Source organism: Pteronotus mesoamericanus, unplaced genomic scaffold, assembly GCF_021234165.1.
Source record: "Pteronotus mesoamericanus isolate MK-2021 breed Mesoamerican mustached bat unplaced genomic scaffold, CSHL_Meso_final contig_78, whole genome shotgun sequence".
In the NCBI taxonomy this organism is placed as follows: domain Eukaryota; kingdom Metazoa; phylum Chordata; class Mammalia; order Chiroptera; family Mormoopidae; genus Pteronotus; species Pteronotus mesoamericanus.
Genome location: NW_026555258.1, coordinates 3,110,485 through 3,137,044, shown reverse-complemented (window position 1 = coordinate 3,137,044; position 26,560 = coordinate 3,110,485). Strand labels below are relative to the sequence as shown.

The window sequence follows — 26,560 nt, the reverse complement described above, 5'->3', positions numbered from 1 at the left end:
CCCGCCGGGCCGAGCGGCTGCCCCTTTCGGCGCCCTGAGAGTTTGCAGGCTCCCGGCCCAGCTCTGGTCTCGCTGATGGGGCTCGGCGGCACCGCCAGGGTCAACATCGTTATCCGCACGAGGAGGCACGTTTAGAGCCGGTGGGTTCGAACTGCACGCGCCACCAAATTAGGAGCCACACCATGGCCCCTAACAGCGGAACGTCTGCCATGAACATTGACGCCGTTGGCCATTGATGCCGAGACAAATGCCAAGACAGCGGCAGACAAACACGCAGGTGTACTAATAGCCCAGCGAGGGCAGGATTTCGATTACGTTTGAGTAAAACGTGAAAATGTTGCATTTGACTTTCCCGTGGAAGGGAAGATACTGCTTATTGCTTACCTCCCCTTACATGGAATTATGACGTCGTAGGAAGAGGGGTTAACAGCGAGCTGCCGTCTGCTGGCCCCACTGGGGCTGCGCGGCTGGCGGGCAGGCTTCATTTTCTTGGAGAAAGCCGTGGGTTTCTCTGTCCTTGCCGCTTTCTCTTTTGGCCCTTGTTTTCTTTTTCAATCAATGCCGCCATCCCCGCCTCTTCCGGCGCCCAGGCTCATCCGCACTGGGCCGGCTCAGATGGCCGCCTGCTCGCTCCCTGGCCTCCCACCGCCCTCCTCTCCGTCTCTCTGGAAAGAGGGGCTTCATTAACGACGGCGGGGCTTGGGAATCGGGGCTCCTCCTGTCAAACTCAGCCGCTCTCTGATTCCAGGGCGCTCAGACCACTGTGGACTGGGAAGGACATTCCCTCCGGAAGGATTCGGAGTCTGGGATGAATAAGTCGGCAGTCGCTCCCAGCACTTCCCAGAATCTTCCAGGCTCAGGTATTGTTCACATCAGGCCACTTGTCCTTTATCTGAAAGGCAACGTGTTCCTGATTTACACCTGGCCCTGTGGACGCAATCTGCAGCCCCTGTTTTCTCCTGCCGTGGTTTTCAGCTGCTCAACAGTGTCCAGAAGCATCGCAGTTCTCATAAAATGTCCCCTTCACACTGCTCTTTAAGAAAATTTATCTTTAACTGCTTTAAAAAGCGCAATAAAAAGGGAATGCAATTCCCCATATCGCATATAAAACGCTAACACAGGAGGCCGCCACGTCGCTGGCTGTTAGTTGGGTTGGCTCCTTTTGGGGTGTTCGTTCTGTGTGCGCACGAGAACCATGGTGAATGCGTCGCCAGCAGGGAGGACTGTGACCAAGCATGGGTCTCTCTGGACCTTCAGTCCGGAAGAATCTGTGCAGGACGGTGCGCGGGCAGACGCCCTGCTGCGGCTCCAGCCCCTGGCTCCGTGAGACCTCAGCCCAGCGGCTGGCCCGGGGCTCCTGCTCCCAGGCCCTCTGGCTGGTTGAGCAGAAATGAGCAAAGGCACAGAAGGTCACGACTGTACCACAATCTGGCTGGGTTTACTGTCTATTGCAAACGAGGGGGGTTTCTTACCCGACCTCTGTATTGTGGGGGGGCGGAGGGAAGCAAGCTTTTGATGGTCCTTGGTAACAATTTGACTTTCAGTGAAATCACTCCTGGACCCTCCTCTCTAGCTCCTGAATTGTGTAAATAAGGACCGTTTGAACGTGTCCAGGCTGAAGCTGTTGATACAACCGCAAAAAAAAAAAAAAAAAAAAAAAAAATAGAGCAATGAGCCCTGGCTGGTGTGGCTCAGTGGACTGAGTACCGGCCTGTGAACTGAAAGGTCGCTGGTTCGATTCCCGGTCAGGGCATATGCCTGGGTTGCTGGCCAGGTCCCTGCTTGGGGGCGTGCGAGAGTCAACCAATCAATATATCTCTCACACATCGATGTTTCTCTTCCCCTCCCCTCCCCTCCCCTCCCCTCTCTCTGTAAATAAGTAAAGTCTTTAAAAAATAATATATAGCAATGAGTGGGTTTCCCAGGCACATACAACACTGCAGTCACCTGCAGCCACCTCCCTGGAGAGACAGGTCAGCGAGGCGGCAGGGCTGGCAGGGAGTGGAGCCGGCAGCTCCAGGGCGGTGCTGTCAGCCTCGTTGTGCCACCCGCGAGGTGCTAACTTCCCAGCCTCTGCTTCCACTCTGTAAAATAGGGTGAGAGCAGCTGGCACCTGGCCGAGGGAGAGTCGTGAGGAGCCAAGGAGACGGCACAGGTGCGCAGGCCGGGAGGGCCCGGAGGGCTCTTGCCAGTGGGCTGTGTTGTTAGCGTCCATCGCCAGGATCCCTTCATTCCTTTCTCATCCGTTGACTTTAAGTAAATGCTGTGACTCTGAATTCATAATATATGTTCGTAATGAGACGCATCCACCCAAGTGCTTACTCTCCCCCTTTGGGTTTCTGTCGAAGAGCGGTTTCCCGCCCCGGCCTCGTGTCCTGCAACGCGTGGCCTGGAGCAGAGGGCTGCGCCTTGGCTCTGGGGGAAACGGCCTGCTCGCTGCCCTCCCGAGCGTTCTTCTCAAGGATGGAATAGCAGCTGATTTAAACAAGCTGCTAGCGCTCGGAAGAGAGTAGGACGGAAGTATTGTAGGTAAAATTAGCATAGATTGTGCTAGAATTTGACCCGTGGTTTTCAGCCGAGGGGGCAGTTTTGCTCCCTAGGGGACTTCTGGCGTGTCTGGGGATATTTATCACAACTGGGAGGGGTGCCCCAGCATCTGGTGGGTAGAAGCCAGGGATGCTGATCAATGTTCGACAACGCACAGGACCCTCCCCCCGCCCAAATAGGGAACCATTCGACCCCAAGTGTCAACGGTGGTGCCGAGTCAGAAAACCCAGAACCAGAAAACACAGACACGAGGAGAATTCATGATCCGCTCACCCACGGCCTAGGGGCGCCTGAAAGCCTCATTCAAAGATTACAGAAGTGAGACGGTTTCCTGTTAATTGCTTCTCTATCCATAGTTCGCTCCTGTGCCTCCCCCCATACATTTTACTGCTTTTTTACCCTCCTCCCCCTTTTGAATCCATCCGTTTCCCTCCCCTTCCACAGCAGTGGCTTCCTGAAGTCCTCTGGCTTTGGTCTGGGGCTTGTCTACCTCCAGCCTCACCCGCTTATAGTTTAGAAAGATAAAAAGCATTTCCAGCGATCCACAGAGCGTGGCTCAATAATTCATCAGATAAACTAATTAGCATAGGGCTGCTGTGTCGAGTAATCTGACCGCCGTGCAACTTTGTGTCCCTGGCCCACCACCTTCCAAGGGTTGAGTTTGCTTTTGTTTTGTTTCCTCATTGGAAACTCACCTACGGTTGAAAAGGGAATGGATTTGGTGCCCCAGAAATTGAACTCACAGTGGGCCAGTGCCCCGCCACAGCCTCGGCCCGAGGCACTAAGCACAGCATTTCAAGGAAGCAAGTAAGTGCACCTCTTAGAGAAAACAGCTGTATCTTCCCACCCAATCGTGTAAAGGCACAATAATTCAAGGCACTTGGGTCAAGAAACTGACCGACGGGGGTCAGCGTGCAGAAAGAGCAGCAGGGGTAAGCGGGAGCGTGGTCCGCCGGGAGCGCTGTCCAAAACCCAGAATGAGCCCCAAAGAGGCGTCTCTGGCCTTTCGTAGAAACCAGACAATACATATTTGGGAGGCCGATGGACCCAGAAGCCAAAGAGACAAATTTCTTTGTGTCACTTGAAATCTTTTGTGATTGCCCAGAAGAGTGAAAGTGGAGATTCAAAAGGGCTTTGATATCAAGGCAGAGCATCAGTAGAAGGCCACCCACTCGCTACCATTTGTAACCGACAGCACAGCACCCAAGCGTCATCGATGCACCAGAGCAAGAGCCCCAGGTACCGCGGCCTCCTGTGAAGACGGGGCTCCCCTACGCTGTTGAGAGAGGAGGGCTCACGGCCAGGACGTTGCACTGGGGAGACTTGGAAAATTTGCTGGCAGCTCTGTTGGTCAATTTTACTGAACGAGAGTGTTTTTGGCCACATAGCCACGTTAAAATGCCATCTTAATGTTCCCATTACGTAGAATTGCATCCACATTTCCCTCTGTCTCCCAAGAGACCATTAAGGACAGAGAAACTGGCTCTTGCTTGTTTGTTTATTTTTGGTACACGTTGGGGGCTGTTAGTGCGCCCATTGGTCAATGAACAAATATTAATTAAATACAATGTGCAGGGTACTGCTGGGAACACAAGAGGTTTAAGAATTTGTTTCCAAGGAGTTTATGGGCTGGTCCAGGAAGAACCAGGCTTTGCACCATAAAACCAATAATAAGAGCGATTGCAGGTGGAAGGAGAGGGGATGCGGGGCAAGGGCCATGTTTAGGAGTGAAGGCGGGAGCCGGCTCGGAGCAGCTGGGTTGGTCCTAGCGGGTGGACAGGCGAGGGCAGGGGGGCACCCGGAGAGGGGCGGCCTGGACGAAGGCGCAGCGTCCGATGGGGACGAGAGGTTTTCAGCAAGAACGGACAGCGCAAGGACTCTGGGAGGGCTGTGGGGGAGGGAGAGGGGGACGCATTCACCCCCTCACTGCTGGAATTCTCAGGCACTTGGAGCGCCTACTGTGTACCAGGCTCCAAGAATACAAGGAAGCGACCTGGACGTAGGCCTCCAAGGCAAGGGAGGGACCTGGAACTTTGGAGGTTGCGGGGACGCACCAGGGAAGGCGAGCAGGGAGAAGAGCTGGTCAGGGAGTGAGGCCACCCCTGGAGGGGCACCCAGTCCCCCAAGAGAGATCTGCGGGGGCGGGAGCAAAGGGACTAACTGAGGCCGAGAGCCAACGGCGGAGCGACCGCAGACATCGACGGCAGGTGCACAGGGCCAGCGCCTCCCTCCCTGCACGTATGGGGACAGCAGGCTGACGGCGGGATGACTCTGTCTGACCTGCTCTGCTGGGTGGGGTGCATTAAACACACCCCAGTATCCTACCAGGCAGTGCGTTCAACCGCCAACTGGCGGGACGCATGCGATGGTTTAGGGTTAGTGGCTGTGATTTCTTTACTTTTTGCATGTAAAACGAGCCCCTGATCTGTCACACTCCAAATTTTCGCCAAGCCCTTTGTGGAAACCTGCTGGCATGCCTCCCAGGGGTGCCCCAGGGCCCCGTGCTGGGCTCCACGCCGCCCCCCGCCCTCTGCTCCTTCCGCAGGCGCCCAGTGGCCATGAATTCGGATGGTGAAGCAAGCCTTTCAAAAAGTCCCCTTCCAAAAGCAACCCGTGTGCCTGGCATTTCGGGGGCTCCGTCTTTCCTTAGGCAGCTGCTTGCTCTCTTGAGGCGGATCCTCCCAGGACCCCTGCACAGTGCTCCTGGCCCGACTTCTCAGAATGGGAGCAGGGGGCTGGGGCTGGACTCCGGGGTCCAGGAGCTCCTGGCCGAGCGCCCATTTGGCCAGCTGACCCCCCGCCCCTATGCCGACGACAGTGGCAGCCCTTCACGTGCCAGGCTCAGCGCTGGCCCTTCTTCTCGTCAGGCCCCTTAGGTCTTGGCGAAGTCCTGGGAGACCGGACTACCGTCCTTCCCAGTTTACAGATGGGGAAGCTGCGGCTTGTTAGGAGGCACCCAAGTGGCCCACAGCCAGGGGGCCGATGCGTGAGGAGCCAGGCTCCTAGCCAGGTCTCCAGAACCCGAGGTCACAACCACTGTGCATGTCCAAAGAACTTAGTGACAGCGAGGGCCAGGCTTCTCCAGACATGACCCCAACTCTGCACGGTCAGTGTTTTGAGCTCAAAAAGACTCAATAACATTCTTACAAAGCCACACAGAAGGCCCTGGCTGGTGTGGCTCAGTGATCAAGTGCTGGCCTGTGAACCGAAGGGTCGCTGGTTGGATTCCCAGTCAGGGCACGGCCTGGGTTGCGGGCCCAGTCCCTAGTGGGGGGGGCGCGTGAGAGGCAACCACACATGGATGTTTCTCGTCCTCTCTTTCTCCCTTCCCCTCTCTCTAAAAACAAATAAATACAATCTTTACAAACAAGCCACACCGAGGGTCAAAGGCAGAGTGCGGGGCCTGTGTGCACCCACGGCTCGCCGCGGCTCTGGCGTGTGGCACCGCACTGTCTGTCGCCCTGGGGGCTCCTTGGTCCTGATGGGACAGAAGCATCCAGCTCAGCGCCATCCTTCCAAAGGCTCCGCCTCCCCAGACGCGCACATACGTTCCCACGGAGGCTGCAGTCCAGTCAGGGGCACAGACCGCTCCACGTAATGCGCCCAGACGTTGGCCGCACAAGGCTGACACGACAGGCCCAGGGCTGCGGGCAAGATGCCAAGAGTGCGGCAAGGGCGAGGGCAGCCATGGTCCGGGGGGGTCAGGAAAAGCCCCGGCGGGGTTGCCGGGAGAGTGAGCAGGGCTCAGCTAGGTGGAGAGGAGAGAGAAGGTCCTTCGAGATGCAGAACCAGCCAGAGGAGGCGAGAAACCAGATGCCAAGAGCTTGGGTGTGTTGGGAGGACAAGTCTGGAGGGAGCCTGACAGGAGGGCGGCATCGCGTTGGGGTGGCGTACGGAGCCTGCACCTAAGTCTGAAGAAGAGACAGGACCTAGGGAGAGAAGGCGTGTGGATACTTGGTTCCCACGGCCGCCTGGAGCGGAGGTTATTCTAAACGTGCGCATCTGCGGGCCGGGAGCCAGGGTGGCGGGGGCGAAACTGCCAGCAGGGGCGTCAGGAACGGCCTCGCCCTTTCAAAGGGAAGGGGTGCCCTCCTCCTCTCTCCCCACCCCCCTCATCAGTGAGAGCAAATTGTTATCAGATTAGCGCCAGCAAAGAAAAGCACAGTCCCGCGCCCTCGCAGTTAGTTAGCATTTAGATAGCCTGGAACGGGGGCCCACACAACAGGCTTCAAAGCCCGGCTCTGGCGGCTGCAGGGATTAATTTCTTTAACCAACAGGCCCGATCTGGCCTAACTCATTACCCTGCCTTGTCAGCGTGGGTGTGGGATGCGATTGAAGATTACGCCATTTAGGCCTTGCCCTGTCTTCTGCCGAAAGCAGGGCTATTGAATCGCACATTCTCGCGAAGCCCCGTCAATCCTCCGCGGCCTGAGGTTCTAATTCTGCTTCATTTAAACTTCATCAACTTTTCCAATCAAGTGGAAGGATCCGAAATAGGCTCTGTGAGCAGAAAGGCCCACGTCCCTTTGTCAGATAATTTATTCTGTTTTCTCCTTTCCTCCCCCTTGCTTTCTCTCCCCAGCCTCGCGCCGAGCCCCCCCCCTGCCCCCGCACCCCTCTCCTTATCTCAGTGCTGAAAATGAGATTACAGTATTTAAATGACTATGATAATCAATCTGGGGACCGGGAGCTGAGATGGAGGTTAATTTTTCTTAGCAGAACAAAGGAGCGGGGTGCCCTGGGGGAGAGTAAGGTGCAGTCTGGGCTCCTTGCTTGTGTTTTTCTCCCCCCGAAACTGCAGTTTTAGGAGTCTTTTCTTGTTACTAACTAGGCACCGGGTGTGATTTTTAACAGCGGCAGCCTCAAAGAGGGTCGAAATGTAATTTTGAACTGAAACAGCCAACGACCTTCAATCAACAATTTTAATAGGAAAAAAAAAGTCACTTCTATGATAGGAGTACAGACTTAATGAAAGGGCGGTCACTTACCTTGTTTATTTTTAAACACGCCAGGAGTCGTCCCCCACGGCGTTGGGACGCGTCATTACAGCGCACGGCGGCCCGGTCCCTCCCGAAGGAAGGGCCTCCTCACGCAGACGGCCTCCTCCCTGGCAGCTGTGCCGCCATAAAAGTTGAGATTTTGTCATGTTCTGGCTAATTGGAAACAGGGTCATTATGCCATCGAACATCAACATGAAAGCGGCTCGTTCGACTGGTACCTGTAGCTGCGAAAGCTGGCACCCCCCAGCCCCCCGGCCCCGCCTCGAAAACAGAGGAAATCAAAATATGTCTGTTTCTTTGTCTCCCCTGCTATCTTGTCAGAGCTGTTTTACATGCCGCCACCCAATGTTACCTTTTATTTGTGTCAGGAGAAAGGATTTGACAAGTTCAGTGTACAACGTTCATTTGGCAAGGCAAATTTTTCATTCCGATTTTGAGCAGGGAATGAAACTATCCTTCGACAGATAGAATGAGCAACATCATTTTTGGACAGACTTTTTATGAGAGAGAGGGGGTCGCAGAAGTTTATTTCCTCACACGATCCTGCAAAGACTAACACATTTTCCTTTTAAAAGTAGGATTTGGTTTCCACCTGCATCCCTGGTCGTGGGGATTAAGGAGCAACCGTAAGGCCTTCCAGCAGGGGCGCCTAATAGTATATTCCCCTCCCTCCCTGACCCCCCCCCACCCGCAGTTATTAATAGGCTGGAATAAATTGTTCCTCTTCTCTATTATAATGACTTTGTTTCAGACCCTTTAAACTGTGGGAGAGTCTGACAGTTATCTGCATTTGCAACGCAAAATATTTAATAACCGTCGTCTGAAGGAGCAGCAAAACCCAAAAGCAATCTTATTTGTGAAGAGTGAAATCCCCCCGCGCCTCACATCCACTTCCCGTCTCTGTTTACCTAAAAAAGAAGACTCTCTCGCCCTCTGTGCTACCAAATTCATTCGGGGCAGTGGTTTATGGTGACATTTTTCTTTCTTAAAGCAAATATTGACTCACCATGGGGAAATTAAAACTCCATTAGGCACTGCTACATTGTACAGCGGGCTGCATTGCCACAGCCAAGCTACTATTAATTGGCTTCTTCCTCAGGAATAATGCAGCGCGGGCAGAGGGAACGGGGAGAGAGAAGGTGGATTTAAACTCTAGTTTCTTAACGTGACACCGCCGACCTGAGCCAAGGCGATCATTCCAGGGTTACTTATCTAAAGGTAGAGAAGAGGCTGCCTGGCAACGTAAGGGATTTACCAGTGCCCAAAGCCTGCGGCGACAGGGCACCGGAAGACGCAGCGGCCAGCCTCGCTCCGGCCCGGCAGCTCGGGAGCCAGGGGAGGCGCCCCGTCGGCCTGCTCGCTGCGCCCTTCCCGCCGCGGACGCTCTGCCCCCCAGCGCCGCCCTCGGTGCCCTCTGCGTCGCACCCACTGCACCGGGGCTGCCCTGGTCACCCTCAGGTCTAGAGATACTGCCCTCTGCTTTCGCTGGCCAGGGCTGCAGAAACAAACGGCCGCAACCTGGGTGGCCAGAGCCCAAGAGGGGGGCGCGGTGGGGCTGGCGCCCCGGAGGCTGCGGGGGAGGGTCCATTACAGGCCTCTCTCTTTGGCTTATAGACAACTGTCTCCATAGTCACGCGACCCGCTCCCTATGTGTGTGTCTATGTCCAAGCGTCCCCTTTACGTGAGGTGCTCCGTCACGTGGGATTAGGGGCCTGCTCTGCTCCATTCTGAGCTCATCTTAACAAGCCCCCTTTGCAATGGCCAAACCAGGCCACATTCTGAGGTCCGGGGCTTAGACTTCCACATGTGGCCGCTCGGGGCGTGGCTCGCGGCCTCTGGTGCGGGAGCTGCGGGCAGGGTGACGAGGCAGGTGCCGCGTGGCATCCGGCAGGCTGAGCCGGCAGCCGCCGTCGTGGTGGGGGCTGTGGACGTGGCGCGAGCAGAGTGAGCTCGGCAGTGTCCTCTCTGGTGTGGGGCGGTCCACTCACGGATCGACAGTCACGCGCGGTCCTGGGCCCTCTGCGGGACGCTTGCCTTGTTATTGATACTGAACCCCGAAACTTAACTAACTAGCTTCACTAACCATCCGTAAGGTATTTCTGAGAGCACGCTTTACATCACACTTCTTTTTCTCTCCCTCCATCCATCCATCCCTTTCCATCCATCATCCATACAGTCCTCCGTCCACCCAGCCACCCATCCATCCCTCCAGCCAGCCAGCCAGCCATTCTTCCTTCCATCCATCCGTTGTTTCAGTGAACAAATACTTTAGTATTAACTGAGCTTCCATTACGTGTGCCAGGACTCACTAGGCATCAGAGAGACCCTGGTGAGCAAAATTGCGCACGATCTCTGCTCTTGTGGAGCCTCACAGTCTCAGCGGGCAGTAAACATTAATCAAAGAATCACAGACGAATGTAAGGTTGCCAGTGGAACGAGAGTGAAGGAGAAGTTCATGGTGCATCCAGTCGGGAGGTTTCACAGGACGGGGAAGGCTGGGATGGTTTCTCGGAGGAAGTGGAAACTGAGCCGAGGTTGGAGTTCACGGGACAGGAATGGGGGGGGGGCTGGTGGAGGAGAAGTTCAAGGGCGATCCCGGGCCCTAGAAGAGCAGGAGCAGAGAGCCCGAGGAGGGCGAGAGCGTGGGGGTTCCGGGCGCCGGGAGTCTGGGGGCGCTGGACGTGGCGCGGGAGAGGACCGTTCGGGGTGGGGACTGGGTCGGCTGGGGGCAGGGCCACGCAGGGCCCTGCGGGAGGCCAGTCACAGAGTGCAAGAGCAATGGGAGCCCGCTGAGCAGAGGTCGGGGCTGGGGGCAGGAACGCGGTCACGTGGGCTTTGCAAAGGCCTCCTCGCCCCAGAGTGGAGAGCGGAGGGAAGCCCAGGGCGGCCACGGGAGATCCTCAAGGGGCTGGGGAAGCAACGCGAACGAGAGCCAGGCCCTGCATGAGGACGGAGGAGACAAGACAAACGGGCGCACAGGAGGGCCATTGAGAAGGCAGGCCCGCCAGGACCTGGCGACGTGGGGACGCATGTGAATATGGGGTGCGGGGGAAGCGGGCGGGAAGGGTTTGGTGGCGGCTGTGGGTTTGCTTTGGGATAGTTCTTGTGGGGAAAGGTCTGGCTTTCGGTAAGTGTCTGGAGGTTCGGCCGGCGCCTGTGTCCCCGCCTGCAGGTGCCTGGGCCTCCGCGGCTTTCCGACTGTTCACGGCCCACCGGAAGGTCCCTGCACATTCTTTAAGACTGATGTCAGAGAGCTTCTCCCCTCGAAAGGGCGCCTGCGCCTCCCAGCGCTCTGCGCGGCCTCCACCGCAGAGGCCCACTCCCTGGAACTGCCCCTCCCCCACGCTCAGCCTGCAGTGAGCCGCACGTGTCTTGTGGGTGAGGACTGTGTCTCTTTATTTCTCCAGTGCAAGTTCTCAGCCAGCATTTGGCACAGATGGGCCGGCACTCTGGAATGTTTCTTGAATAAATGGGTGCGCTGGTGGTTTGAAGTTTCCTTCAGTGACTGGTTGTGGGAGGCACTGCCGTGAACAAGACTTCCATGCATGGGTGGCCCCGTTTTATCCTTAGGTGCCACAGTGTAAGCCTGGCATATTTTTTTAAAATTAATTTTGAGAGCCCTGGCTATTATGGCTCAGTGGATTGAGTGCCGGCCTGAGAACCAAAGGGTTGCCAGTTCGATTCCCAGTCAGGGCACATGCCTGAGTTGCAGGCCAGGCCCCCAGCAGAAGGCGCACGAAATGCAACCACACATTGATGTTTCTCTCCCTTTCTCCCTCCTTTCCCCTCTCTAAAAATAAATAAAATATTTTTAAAAATTAATCTTGCGAGAGAGACAGAAACATCAATTTGTTGTCCACTTAATTATGCATTCACTGGTTGATTCTTCTATGCACCATGACCAGGGATCGAACATGCAACCTTAGTATATTGAGATGATGCTCTAACCAACTCAGGCCAGGGCCTGGTGTCTTTAATGGTCCTCTGTCACCTACAGGGCAGAATCTAGACTCTGGTTTAGCAAAGTGTTCATGATGCCCTCGCCTAACTCATGAGTTGCTTTCACCTTTCTGCTCTGATAAGATTTAACCACACGTTTCCCCACCTGCACTGTGTCCCCTCACGTGGCTCAGGGCCACTGTCACCTGCCTACGGGCTGGCGGTTCCCGGCCTGAGATGCGGCTTCCCTGCTCGCCCTTCCTCCTGCTCTCGCGTGGCCACCCCTCCCCCACGGTCTCAGTCTCAGCCGAGTGCCCTCCCTCGGAAGCTGTTCCTGGCCCTGTCCGCACTCTCGGAGGGTTTCCGGTCTCCCGCCCCCTGCCTCTGTGTGTCTCACGTGTGTTTCTGTCATTGCTTTTAGCATGTAGGCAGGAACCAGGTCTCGTTCGCCTTCTACCCCCGGCGCTCACAGCCCTTGGCAAAACTAGGTGCTCAATAAACGTTTACCAAACAAGTGAGTAAGTCATCGGTTTAGTGGGTACCCGGGAGACAGTTTCCTAGTAAGTAGTCACCTTGGCTTTTCTGGGAATATCCAGACTCATTTTCCAGTTCAAACTGAAGATGTTTTCATTTCAAGGTTTAAAGACAGCGGGTTCTCCCTGGGGAGGATGTAGCTGTGCGCTCAGTGTGGCGTGGCCCACGAGCCTGCCCTGTGGCCTCACCGAGAAGCAAACTCTCTGTGGAGAACCTTGTGTTGCTGAAAAACAATTTGTTCATGCCCAGGAGCACCCTGTAGGAAGCTGCTGGAGGCTTGGGCGGTTCCCTGGTCAGCCTTCTGATTTGAGCATTTCACCAGTAAATCCAAACGAGGACTTGGGAGGAGCAATCCCATCGAGCCGGCCGGCGGGAGAAAGGGAACGCACGGCTGTTCCCGAACAAGAATGAGCTTTTCCATGAGAGGATATTGAACCGTTTGATCGAGGCCGATAAAGCGCTTGAATCGTGCCTGCGTGTCTAGAGAAAGAACATTGTTCCAAGACACTTAACATGGACTGGGGTGGGCCCCCTTTCTTCTGCGGCCTTCTGAGGCGGTGTTGTGGGCTGGAATGATTTGTATTGTATTTATAAGCCGACAGGGTAATCCTGGCAACAGCAGGAGGGGAGGCGGCCGGAGCAGACTTCAAACCTGCTAATTAAAACAATCCTTCCTCTGCCGTGAAGGCTAATGAGACAGAAAGAGAGCGGGCTAATGAAAATGTCACTGCGAGATGGCCTACTTATTTTATTTATTTACTTGATGCTGCAACTTCCATTTTGGGGTCTGAGGGAGAGGGAGAGATTTTTCAAAAATTTTCCAGAAGCCCCCTCTTAATTCACCGCCACATGGCATGGCAGGAGCGTGTCTTCAGTCGCCTGAAATTTCATCTCCACTTGTCAATAATGGCAATGTTCTAGGGAGAGGGGCTGGCCTGTGTTCACCTGGCACCAAATAAAAAGGAAAGGAATCTGAAAACACTCTTCAGAGGATTGGCCCCAAATCCAAGAGCCCAGCTTGCAGCCGAAAGCATCAGCCCCCCGGGGATGGGCGGCAGTCGCCGAGTGGCGTCTGGGGAGACAAGGTCGCTGCGCTCACGCAGCCCTAACGCTGATCCTATCAGCATTTGGTTCCGGCAAGATGGCAAGAATTCAATCAATATGGCATTTAGTGGAGCCTGGCGTGACCTGACCCTTCAATATCAGGAGGCGCCCCAGGGCCCCCCGCCTTCATTTCAGCCCCTTAAATGCTTGGTGATTTCAGCTCGTGGCTTCATCGGCACCGCGGCCCACAGGACTAGCGAAAGGAAGAAAACGGAGTTCAGCCCAGTGCAGACCTTGCCAGGCGGGCGTTTTCAGGCTGGTGAGCCTGCACACGACGGGCAGGCTGTGGGACTCGGCCCCCCACGCCTCAGCGCGGGGAACCCAGGCCACGGGGGGAGGGTAGTCTGGTTGTGGAGCTGGTAGGTGCACTCGGCCCCCGTGGCTGCCGTGACAGAGGACCACACGCCGGGGCACTTGAAACAGCAGACACGCATCAGCTCCGGAGACCAGAGGACTGAAACCAAGATGCTGCCTTGGGAATCCCTGAGAGCCCTCCCTCGCGTCTCCCAGCTTCTGGTGGCCCCAGGCGTTCCTTGGCTTGTGACAGAATCACTCCAGTCTCTGCCTCCGTGGTCACATGGCCTCCTGCTCTGTCTGTGTTCCATCCTTCCTTACAAGGACACACTTTGGGTTTAGGGCCCAAGCAGATAAATCCAGGATGATGTCATCTCAAAATCCTTTAAGTACATCAGCAAAGGCCATTTTCCAAATGAGATCACATTCCCAGGATCAGGGGACATATATTTTTTGGGGGGGCCACCATCCATCCTACTATCAAGTTGGGTCAAATCAAGTGGTGTTGGCTAGTTGATTCCAGTCAACGACATGAGCATTTCCCACGCTTGCTTTGAGCCCCTGCCTCTCTTTTTGTGGCGTGAAGACAGACGCAGAATGGTTTCGGGGAAGAAAAGGTTCCGAAAAGAATACAGCCTTCAGAGACGCTGGTCACGCCCGTCTCACCATTCTGCACTGAGCGCCGGAGGTCTAATGCCACGGCAACGGAAAGCTGCCACGACGAAGGCTTCCGGCCGTGTGGGAAATGCGCATGTGTGATGATGGTCAGCGGCTGGGGGTGGGAGCAGGACACAAGATTCTACCTCTGGTCTGGGTACAGTTTTGCAAAAATGATGCTTATCCATGAGCAGGGCCCGGGGGGAAGGGGGACTCTGAAAAATGGAAAGTGGTAACAATTATATATAGGGGGTGGATATCCTGGGCGATTCCCCACCCCTATTTTAAAATTGCTCTTATGAGGATAATCAATATCACCATCATCATTGCCGCCATCACCATCACCATCACTGCTGGCACCGACGTTGCCGTCACCGTCGGCATTCAGCGAGGACTATCGCAGTGGCAGCGGCGGCGGCAGCGATAGCAGCTTGCGGTCTCGGAGTGCTTGCCCTACCGAGGCGCTAGTGTAAACACGCATCCTCAGATCCAGTCCTCACAGTGCCACCACCACAGGCACGGGCACTGTTGTTACCCCATTTTACAGATGAGGAAACCGAGGCTCCGAGGGGCACAACAACGCGCCTGACGTCACCCTGCTGGCAACTGAGAGGTGGCGCCGAGACCCAGACCTCAGCGGGGCTGGTGCCAGAGCCCACGCCTCGCCTTCCAGGCTAGCGGCGGGCAGCCAGGATTAGCATCTGGGTTATACCCCAGGGTTCAAAGAGCACCTTGGCCCTCATCAGCTCCTTTGCTACCCCTCTGTGAGGCTGTCCTCCTTACTGTCGCTCGAGAGGCGCAGAGCCTGAGGCTCCGAGAGGTGAAGGGGCCAGCATCCCACAAACGGGATGCGGCGGAGCGGTCGCCGAGCCTCGGTCCTGAACCCCATGGGTTGCGTGGGCAGCGCCCAGGGTCTGGGCCATCCTTCTGCAGGACCCGTCTGCCCGCGTGGCGCCTGCTGCTACGCCTGTGTGTGTTCCCAGAATAGCTGCTGAGTGGCAGCCCCGCCTCCGCGGTTTGCAGCTTGCGAAGGCCCCTGTTTTCATCACGGCCACCATGCTCTCCTTTCCCTCACTGCCCTCCACGACCCCTCTGCACCCTGAACACCCAGCAGCAGGCCTGGCGGGACCACCCGCCTTTGTTTTCAGGGGGAGCGCTGAGACTCTCACCCACATACCTGCCATTTGCGTACGTGTCGGGGGGTGGGGGGGAGGACAGGGCCGGATAGTCTCAGGCAATTCTGCTCATTATTTACACCGACGAGGAGATATTTCAGTAAAACCGCACTCGACTCTGAGTGACAAGGTATCTTTCTGCGGTGCAAGGTTCAGGGAAATTGTGGGGAAGCTGACAGCTTTTTAATGTACGGTTGCGGTCCCACTGAAGTACGACGTGTTTTTGTTTGGGAAGTACAAGACGGCCTGTTCATTAGCTGTGATTCAAACTGGGTTTACATGCTCAGAAACACAAAGGCAGAAGGAACAGCATGTTTCTTTTGGGGGCCACAGGCTCCCGCTCTCCCCTCTCCCCGCCACACAAGAAAACGTCGAACACCAAGTGTTCTGAATTGGAATGGACGCATTTTTCTTGAAATGACAGCCTCCCTTGGAATCATGGGAAGAAGCGGCCGGTTGCCTTCATCCTCCTCCCCAGGGGAACCAGCAAGCGCTCAGGCTTCTGGGTGCAGGGAGGCTGAATGAGCAGTGAGACTGGGGAGACAGATGGCCCAGGAACCTGACCCCCAAACCTGCTGCAGTGGCGTGGCTTGGGTCTGGCATGTCTGGACTCTTGCCTCTCAAAGTGTGGACGGTGGACCACAGCCTCCATGCCCCTGGGCGCTTATTGGAGACACAGAATCACAGCACCCACCTCGGAATCTCTAACAAGGTCTCAGGTATCTGTGCACTCATTCCAGGCTGAGAAGGGACGACCTAGAGTTCCCCCCTCTCACAGCACCCAGGCCAGGTGATGCTCGGCAGCCGCTGCCATTCATTTATTCAGCACACATTTGTTTGGCATTTGCTACGTGCCAGGAGCCAACTTAGGTACAAGGCATACAGGGAACGAGACAGAAAGAACCCCCGCCGTCCTCTGGGGAGCCCGCGCGCCAGCAGGGAAGCCAGCTGTGGAACAAAGGAGCAGGCGGGACGGCACTCAGAGCCTTCCTCACCTGGACGGACCCGCGTTTGCATCTTGGGGGCCGTCACTGGCAGACTTACCCGAATGAGCACACACACACCTTGTTATCGTTTGTGCGGCGGCGTGGCGCCCGTTCTCACAAACGAAAAGGCGAAATCCACATCACACACCGTTAACCATTTCACGTGTGCAGCGGAGTGGCATCTAGCACGCCCCCGGTACGCACCACCCCCTCTCGGGTTCGGAGACGTCCGCCAGCCCAGGAGGACCCCTGGCACCCACCAAACAGCACCCTCCACTCCCCGCTCCCCATCGGCCGCTCTGCTTTCTGTCTCTGTGGATTTGACTCTTCTGGACATTTCGTAGAAGAGCGCTGTTAGAACGTGCAATCGTCTGTGTCTGGCTTCTTCGGCTTAGTGCCGTGCTTTAGTCACTGACGGGCATTCGTGCTCGTGTGAAGGAACCCCCCCCCCCCGTTTAAAGTTGGCCTGTGTCTGCCTTAGGGGACCAGGCCACCTCGGGGAGTTCCGCGAGGCGGGGACGCTTGTTTGGGATCATTACAACATCAAAATGTCAGCTGTTGTCGCGTATATTGGTCTGTAAACTCCAAATCAGGGCATTACCTTGAAAACAGGACCCCAGGTTGCGTGCACGGAGCTCCTGGAGCACTTGAACGGTAGATGCGAGCACTTGGAAATCACTTACCAGGGTCTGCAAAGCATGAATTTTCCATGAAATCAGTGGTAGGGCTGGGCTGTTTCCCCGTTTTTCCCAATCAACCACTGAGTCCTTGCGACAGCCATTTATTGTCAACTCTGCACTGGGCTCTGCACAGATGACAGTGGCCACTGGTCAGAGCCTTGGACAGTCCCTGGTGACAGCTCAGCAGCCACCAGGGTGAAGGGCTCCCCCTGGCCCGTCACTGGGTTCTGAAGACACCCCCGCCCCCTCCCATTCGGAAACGGGAGCCCTGGGCCGAAGCAGCCGCAGCAGAAGAAGGCATTTGTGGGGACGAGGCACTCAGATGGGGCTTTCCGGCCAAGCCAAGCTAGAGCCACCTGCAGCAGCAGTGCCAGGGAGACAAATGCCACATCTGGGAAGAGAGCTGCCTAATCCACAGCTTGTCATTTGGGCAGGAAGTATTTCCTCTCCTTGGAGAATCTGCCTAATTATGGGCTGGATATGTGCCAGGGAACGGGAACGGGAGGGAAATGAAGAGGAGGCGCAGAGCCCCGCCAGTCGGTCCTCTGGGCGGGGTCCGCCTCCAGCGCCGCAGGGTCCCAGGGGCCGCGGGCTCGGCAGGGGCCACGGCCAGACTCGGGAGTGGCAGCGAGGCGGCCTCCTGACAAGCTGCGGTGCTTGGAGCCGTTGTGAGGTGTGCCCCAAGTCACGTGTGGCTACTAGTAAAACTCGGACTTGCGCGGGTTATTGACTTTTTGTCCTTCTTTTAAATATTTTCTTAAAAAGTGTGGTGAAATACATATAAAACTTGCCCTCTTCACCCTTTTTAGAAAAAATTTATTCTTAGCGAGAGGGAAAGGGAGGGAGAGAAACATCCATGTGTGGCTGCCTCTCGCGCGCCCCCTCCTGGGGGCCTGGCCCGCAACCCAGGCCTGCGCCCTGCCTGGGAATCGAACCGGCGACCCTTGGGCTCCCAGGCTGGCGCTCAGTCCGCTGAGCCCCGCCAGCCGGGGCTCCCTCTTCACCTTCCTGAGTGTACAGTTCAGCGTCACTAAGGACAGTCACACTGTTGGGCCACCGCCGCCACCGTCCCTCCCCAGCACTTTTCATCTTCCCAGATTGAAACTCTGTCCCCACAGAACATTAGCTTTTCGCTGTCCCCTCCCCCTGCCTGTGGCGGCCCCCGTTCCACTTCCTGTTTCTGCAATTTGATTATTCTAAGAACCAACGCCTCTTGTAAGTGGGAGCTTACAGGATTTGTCCGTTCGTGTCAGGTTTATTTCACTCAGCACAACGTCCTCAAAGTTGTAATAAGTGTCAGAACTTCGTTCCTTTTATGGGTGAACTGTAGTCCATTGTGTGGATGGAGCACGTTGGTCTGGCCACCCATCGATGGACGGACAGACACTTGGCCACGTGAACGGTGCTGCTTCGAATGTGAATGTAGAGGTGATTGACTTTTAAACACCAAAACAAACAAGAGCAATTGTTTAGTGCTGTTCCTCTCACCCTTGTGTCCTCTGAGAGTTCTCTTGAGGGGTCTTTGGACGGGGCTGGGGACGGGGGCCTGGGGGACGGGGCGCTCCGCCCGCCGTCAGGTCACAGACCACGGGGAGGCAGATGCAGTCGTGCTGGTTAGGAAGGACCGTTCTGATTTCATTACCTATCAGCGATCGTGGTGGGGATCACCGCCCTCAAGGTTTGCTCCCGGGTGCTGTAAGCACGCGTGAACTTGCCTGGCCAGACACGCACGACGGAAACCACGTGGTACAGAGCCCCCTTAAAGCCTAGGAAGTGAGTCAGCTCGAGCGGCCCCGGAGAGGACTGGACTCTGACCAGCACCTGCGGGGCTGCCCTCTGCCTCGGGTCCCCGAGTCTGCCGGGCGTGGGTGGTCCCACTTTCCTCCTTTGCCACAGAACCGCCAGCTCCAGGGAAGCTGGGACAGACGCCTGACAGCGCGTCTCACACGTCACCTAGCTCCCCGGGCAGCCTGTCGAAACGATGGCTCCTGGGCCCCATATTGGGAGAGTCTGACTCAGAGGGGCCCGGGAATCTGCATTTTGGTGGTTCTCATGCAGGCTGCCCCTGGGCCGCGCCGCCAGGCGCCACATGATGCAGTGGTGCTAAGGATGACAGGGGTAGGACTCAACAACGCCGGCTCGCCTCCTCCCAGTGCCCTGGCTACTGTGGGGTGACAGGCCAGAGCCAACGTGCGGATAAGAAGATATGTCCTTAGCAGTCAACTCCTTACCACAAAAAGTTCGCGAGGAGCAGAGGTGGGCGGGGTCGGGGGGAGATGCTTTACCTGGGTTTCGGAATTAATAGGCACCTCCTCCCCACCCTTCGGCACATTCCCCAAGTTCATTCTTTTCTTCGGTACCCTTTGCGTTGACGGGTTGAATTCTAAGTAGGAGACTTGGTCAGAAAAACCCGGTGGGAGCCGGGCCCCTCCCCATCCACATTCTCACGCTGGCACAGCCTCATAGGTTTGCGTCGGATACGCTCCACGTGCGCTGGCACTGGCCACGTGAGCGTGGCTGCGGCATTCTTCTCTCTCTCAATGGGAGGCGGGATCACACAACAAAGATAACGCTGCGTTTTACCGAGGGCTCCGCTCTGGGTCGGAGAGCGTGCTAAGCGATGTGTCCACACGCCTCATTCAAGTCTGTCCTCCCGCGGCCTTATGTGAGAGGCACGAGTCCCGTTTTACAGAGGAGACCGTGGAGGCTGGAGGAGGAGAGGCGACCCGCCCTGCAGTCGCAGCCGGCGCGGTGGGCAGCCAGGGTTCCAACCGGAGCCGACTCTCCAGGACCCACACTGGCCTCTGCTTCCGCATTTCCTGGTTTTCCCCTTAAAATCAGCTAATGAGTGAAACCTGGTGCCAAAGGCAGCGGGAGGCGGCACACCTCCCCCTGTCCCTCAGCACCTGCCCCTTTCGGGGGATGCAGAGGGTGAACTAGGTCAAATTAATCGATCATTTACTATTTTAGGGGACCCCCTCCCAAGGAAAAAAAAGCCATGTTATTCTAATTCCCGTTCCCTTTCAAGCCTAGCGAATAACAGGAAGCAGGCCCCCAGGAAGCTGCCGGTGGCTTCCACCTCCCCACGCGGACGTGGGCCTCGCTCCCGCTACCTGGAGCGTGGCCCCTCCCTGCCGGCCCCCGATCAAGCAAGGCGCAGACGTGGCTCGAGCCCCCGCAGACCAGCGCGCCCTCCCTCCATAGTTCCACCCTCACCGTCCTCTCGCTGAGCACGCACGCACGGAGCCACCGACAGCAGGGTACGCAGGGACTTCAAACAGCAGCACAGCCTGTGCTTTGAAAGGGGGGATTTCCAGGATGCTAACTGGTAGAACATACCAGAAAATCGGGCTGATTAAAGAATCGACCTGCTTCTTCCCTCTGTCCCCAGCCCTAGCATACTTCTTACAACGACTCCACGCTCAAGGGCCAGCCGCAGAAGGAAGAGGCCTGCTTTGGGGTGCGGCTTCCTTAGCCGGGGATCATCTGTTTTACAGCCGCACGGCGCTCGGCGTGGCAGCGGCAGTGGCAGCGAGGGGCTGTCAGGGGAGGCAGCCATTGTTAAGGCGGTGACACTGTTATGCGCTTTGTTTGGGAGTGTGGCTTAATTAGATGACAACTCGGAGGTGCTAGCTGTGTGCAAGGTAACACTGGTCTCCTGGGCAGAGGGCTCACTTAGCTTTTTGGTTTAATTCAGACACGAAGAGAGGGGGAAGCTCAGATTTTAGTGGATCGAGAGCACACACGCACGCATGTTACACAAACATCACAGAACCTGAGGACATGACCTGGGAAGAAGGGGCAGAGGAGACGTGGAATGGCTCCGATTCCATTAGATTCAATAAAACATCATCCCTGATTGCGTCCTCTCTCTCACACGCGTGGGACACTGAGTTCAAGGCGCAGCCTTGACACAGGCAGGCAGACAGGCAGGCGGACCTGGCTTCAAAGCCCAGCCCCACCACACCGAGCTGCCTGACGTGGCAGGTATTCAGTCAGCCTCTTGGAGCCTCTGGTTTTTGTAAAACGGGGATGGTACACCCACCTCCGGGTCATTGTGAGGCTCACACGGGGACGTGCCAGTCAGCACCTGGCCGAGCTCTTGGGACAGGGTCCTGTGAGTGGCGTCTCCCGCTTACCAGGTGCAGGGGGCAGGGGTGAATGGGGGAGTCTGGGGCCTGCCTCGGCCCGTCCGAGGTGGACCCGTCGGACCTCCTGCCAAGGCCGTGGGAAAAGTCCAGCAACTGGGAGGGGACAAGGAAAGGGCAGCCAGAGGGGAACGTGAGAGGAGGCTTCATAGAGGGGCCAGTCTGTGCGTTGGTTTCACATGTTTTCTTTCATCATTGGTTATGAAGACATTTTTTAAGTTTTTAAAAAAGATTTTATTTATTTACTTTTAGAGAAAGGGGAAGGGAGGGAGAAAAAGAGGGAGAGAACTATCACTGTGTGGCTGCCTCTTGAGTGCCTCCTACTGGGGACCTGGCCGTCAACCCAGGCCTGTGCCCCGACTGGGAATCGAACCAGCGACCTTTTGGTTTGCAGGCTGGTGCTCAATCCACTGAGCCACACCAGGTAGGGTTCATATAGTAAGATCCATTCATTTTTAGCACACAGTTCGATGAATCCTGATACTTGTACAATCACGTAACCATCATGGTCATGATGCACAACAGTCCCATCACCCCTAAAGCTCCTGCGCCCCTTGGACTTGACCTCCCTTCTATTCGCTCCCCAGGCCGCCGCAGTTGCTTTCTGCCCCAGTTTTGTGTTTCCCAGAGTTTCATAGAAATGAAATCATATAGTTCATCATCTTCCACGTTTGACTTCCGTCATTAGCACGACACGTTTGAGAGCCATCCACGCTGTCGATGGAGCAGCACTTTATTCCCTGTTCCGGCCGGCAGTCTCCCGCTGTGTGGGTGGGCCACGGCCTGTGTGCCGGCCCCCAGCCGAGCCACAGCTGGGCCGCGGCCAGCCTGGGGCCCCCGTGAGTGACGCTGCTGTGAATACGGGCCCGCTTTCGTGTGAGCTTATCTTTTCATTTCTCTTCTCCTGGGTAAGTGCTGAGGAGTGGGATTTCTGGGTTACACAGTCCGTGTATACTTGGCTTTGTCAGGCTCCCCTGTGTCATTTTCCAAAGTGGCCGCAACATTTCGCGTTCTCTCCTGCTGTGCACAAGGGTTCCGGTTCCTCCACATCCTCACTGACACTTGCTAATGTCATGATTTTTAACTCTGATGACGATAAGCGTTCGGGAGACACGTGAGGTGGGAGGATGTCCCAGGAAAGGGAAACAGCGTGTGGAGGAGCCGGGAGACAAGCAGATGCTGTGAGTGGGCGCCGCCGACCGCTCGGCTTGCTGGGCCGTAACGGGGGGGCCTGGGAGTGAGGGTGCTGGGAATCAGGAGATGGCCTCAAGTGCGGGCATAGGGTCTCAATAATTAAAACAGCGAGTAGCCCTGATAGGCGTAGCTCAGGGGGCTGGGTGTTGTTCCGCAAATCAAAAGGTCGCCGGTTCGATCCTTGGTGGCACAGGCTTGGGTTGCAGGCCTGGTCCCCGGTCCGTGCATGTACGACAGGCAACTGATCAATGTTTCTCTCCCTGTCTTTGTCCCTCCCTTCCCCTCTCTAAGAATAAACATGTAAAACAAAAACAGTGAGTACACCAGCACCCATTCAATCCTGCGTGCCAGGCACCAAGCTTCTAGGATACAGGTCTCATGTTATCCATCCCACAGGCGAGGGCACAGAGGCATGGCTCATGAACATGCCTACACCCGCAGTTCGCAGCTGCAAGCGCAGATCTGAACTCTGGCCTTCTCGCTATGGGGGCCGCGTGCGTAACCATCACACCACCCTGCACGCCTGGAAATGGCGGTTCTGATCCTACAGACAGCGGGTGCTTCACAGGTCTCACGTGGGGGAGTGACGTGGACAGAGCTGGCTATGGCGAGACGGCTTGGCTGCAGAGTGATAATGGCCTGGAGGGGTGCACCCAGGGGCAGGGTGGCCCGGAAGGGGCCGCTGGAGGTGCGCTTGCCGGGGAGCCCTGAAGGAGGCCAGCAGTGGCAGGGAGAGGCCAGGGAGAGGCCAAGGAGTATCCTGGGGCCCTGTTCAGGGGGCTCCCGATTGGGTCTGGAGGGAAAGGGAAAGAAGTTGAGGATAGATATCAAGATTTTGGGCAACTGAGTCCATAGTGCTGGGTCTGACCCAAATAGGAAATTCCGGAAGGGGAGCAGGTCTGCAGAAAGATCATGAGCTCGGTTTGGACGTGCGCATGTGGGCGGTGGGCCTGCCGCGCACTGCGGTGTTTTGGTGCCGGTGGTTTTAGCGCCTGGACGAGGCCTGTGATGTCGGGTGGTCCCTGGTTCCGTGGACACACGGTCTGTACGCGCTGTGCTGGGAAGCGGCTGTGTGTGCGGGGCTCACTTCCGCCAGTGAGTGTGCCTGGTCAGCCATCCGGCAGCCACACTGCGGCCCTGCTCTGTGCTCCTCTGCTCCTCATTGTACCACGCTTGTGAAGACCCTTTATCCGCTCGCTTCATCTCTCCCGCTCCCGCTGAGCCCAGGGCCGTCATTGCTTGTTCCCCAGGCTCAGTGCCACCGCCTCCCACCCGGCATCTCCCTACCTGCTCACGCGTCCTCCACTCTGCTCCCCACGTGGCGTCGCCAGGATCTTTCCAAAAAAATAATTCACTTCTCATCACTGTCCCATTGCAAGCCCATCAGCGCTCCTCTGCAGCCTTCAGGGCCGGTTGCCCTGCGCCGGTCCCGCTCCAGGCCCCTGCGAGCGCGCTGGGGGAGGGGCCACGGCAGGGGAGCATGCGCAGTCACGACTCGATAAGCGCGGGCCGCTACCTTCTCGGGAGCCCACGGGTGACCCCAGCATGTCAGCAGCGCGGCCTTGCAGCCGCCAAAGGGACCTGATGCTGTGAGTAGGAAATGCCGGCTCGCGGCCCCCCTCCTCTGCACAGAGCACCTGGGCCCAGTTCTGGTCGCCTGTGGAGCAGGGGGCATTGGGGAGGTGGAGGGGAGGCTGGTGGCCAGCTTGGAAACCATGGGAGGACCAGCTGAAAGAGAGGAGAAGGCCAAGGTTGAATCCGACGACGAATTTCAAGCCCTTGGAGAGTGTCCCATGGATACAAAGATGGCTTTTCCGTTTTGCTCCAAGGGAAGAACTGTGTAACTGCCATCACCATGGGATCCCCACCAGGTGTCAGGCCCTTGCCGAGTGGCTGAGGCCCGGGGCCAGGACCCTGGCGGGAGCTCCAGGGGGCGCTCTGTTGGTTGGCTGTGAAGCAGAGATGCTCAAGCCCGTGGCCATCCAGCGGGCGGGGCTGCGCTGGCACAGGGGTGCCCGGCGGGAGCTAAGCGCCCGCTGGAGACCCAGCGCCTTCCCAGGGAACACTCGCCGAGCCCGAGCAGCAGGCCGACCGGACGCCCCTGCGGCCCTTTCTGACTCTCTAATTCTTTTATTCTTAAAGGCCCTTCCGTTCCCAGTAAGAGAACGTCGGCAATCACTTAGGGGGGCCATGTCAGATTCGGCGCTTTTCTTTGGCCAAGTCTCCCGGCGGCAAGGCCAGGTGAATCCTGCCGCGGGCCAGGCCCTTAGCTCCAAGTCTCCCCTGCGTGCCCCCGGGGACCCTCAGTTTCCTGCCCTGCACGTGGGAGGGAGCGACTCAGCGACTCCTCAAATCCTTCCAAAGCCAACATTCAAGCTGTTTTAAAAAGCCACTGTAACTTGTATCTCTTGAAGAAGGAAATGTGTCTCCATGTTGGTCAAAACGGAAGCTGAAAGATTTGTGCGTTTAGCAATAACAGAAACATCTTCAGAAAAAGGGCTTCGGTTCGGAGGCTGCAGGCAGGAGCCTCAGAGGACGGTCCCCAGCCCTGTATCTTGCCGCCCAGTTTGCCGCCACCCCTGGGTGCCGGGGTGGGGGTCCGGAAGCCTGGATCACAGGGGATGTTCGCCTTGCTGCCGTCTCCTGGGCTCATACGTCTGAGCCTCTAAGAACAATGTGCTTTTCTAATTTACAGTACTGCCCGTTGGAACATTGTCCTTTCCTGATTCAGAGAAAGGAGGACGTTTGTTTTAATAGATTTGAATTTTATCAGCCTGTGTACTTGCACCAAAGCATAATAATAATAATAATAAATTACGGTCCTAATAAGTCGGCTGCCCGGGAGGATGATGGCGGCCCCCCGGTAGTTGATGCACATTCTTTGGAATTTAGGGGCATCGTAATTTATCGGGGTTCATTTTTTTCTATCCAATTGGAGGAAAGGCAGCAGTGTTTTGTAAGCAATAATCTCTACCATTGTATTTCTTGGCAAAGCAGAGAAAAGCATTCTTATTCTTCTTACTTTTTTTTTTTTTTTTGGCCTATTTCCTAGTTATTACTGCAGCATCTAGTGGATTCTTTATGGGGAAGAGTTTATCAATATTTCAATTACAAACTCCCATTTTCAGGAGGTTTGTAACTTGTCTATTTAAAAACCAGATCAGGCGGAAAAGACAGTGAGCCGCTTGTCATGCCAGGGACCCGAGTGCTTCCTAAAGTATTAAACAACCGATGGAAGTCTGTTCGGTTTCTTTCAACTTTTGGGGTGAAACTTTGGTTTCATGTCCCCACACGAATAGAGGGGAATGAAGCTTCTTTTTCCATCAGCAGTATCCATATGTCCCCAGGTTTTTCACCTGCCACGGGGGGAAGAGATTCTGGAACCAATCGACGTCCTTGCCTGCACTCGGTGGAGCCCCCCCACACCCCCGTTCTACCAGGGGAGCCCTGGTTCAACGCCACACCCTATTGACGAGAACCATGTGGTGCATCCTTTCTAAAAACGCAGGCTCCTTCAGGAAAGCAAATAGGTGCTCTTACTCATCTGACTGGCCCACTGGCTTTTCAGACAGTGGACACGCCTGTAAGTGTGGCCAGGCCCAGGCAGCCCGTGCCGCTGAGAGGGTGGGCCGGGGCAGCCAGCGAGCGGCCCCGCCTGCAGGTGGCCGTGCCCACGGCTCCAGGTGCCGAGGGCAGCCTGCTGACCTCAGTCCCCCGAGACGCGAGCCCCCTCTCCCAGCCACCGCGCATGCCAAGGCCCTGTTTCGAAATCCCCTGAAGTCGTAGAGTTCGATCACTTGGAGCATCCTAGGGCCCCCCAGAGTGAGGACACAGAATGTCACAACACTCCATGCCAATTACCCCCTGGTGACAACAGCCTCCTACAGATGTTGTATGGGGTTGGCTTTTACCAGAGAAGCCACTGGCAAGAACCCCAGCCGGAGGCACAGCTTGGTGATGTCTCGGGTGAGAGGAGCGGCCTCTTTGTTCTGCTGCAGGTGGTACGGGGCCTTCCTTAGGCCTTGTCAGGATGGGCAGGACCGAGCTGCTGGCAATGTCATCTGTCACCGTGCAGAAGTCATTGGCGCTTTGCTATGCCCCAGGTTCTTGCCTTCAAAAACAAACACCACCCCACCCCCGTCTCTTTCTCCTCAGTCTGCAACCGCGCACGGCCGTCAGTGGAGTCAGGAACCCCTACCTTCAGGTGTGGACAGGCCAGGCAATGTGGCGGCCACCGACTAGCTGTGCAACCTTGAGCAAGTGACCTGGCCGCTCCTGGCTCTCTCGCCCGTAAGACGGGGA

General features: G+C 56.5%; 1 protein-coding gene across 1 annotated transcript in view; it reads left to right on the top strand.

Annotated features, from left to right (window-relative positions):
• The window catches only part of CFAP77 (cilia and flagella associated protein 77), a 106,067-nt gene that overhangs the window by 5,342 nt on the left and 74,165 nt on the right, over positions 1–26,560 (top strand). Inside the window, 1 exon segment of the mRNA XM_054584824.1 lies at positions 15,749–15,756. Within this exon segment, the coding sequence (XP_054440799.1) occupies positions 15,749–15,756 (8 nt within the window).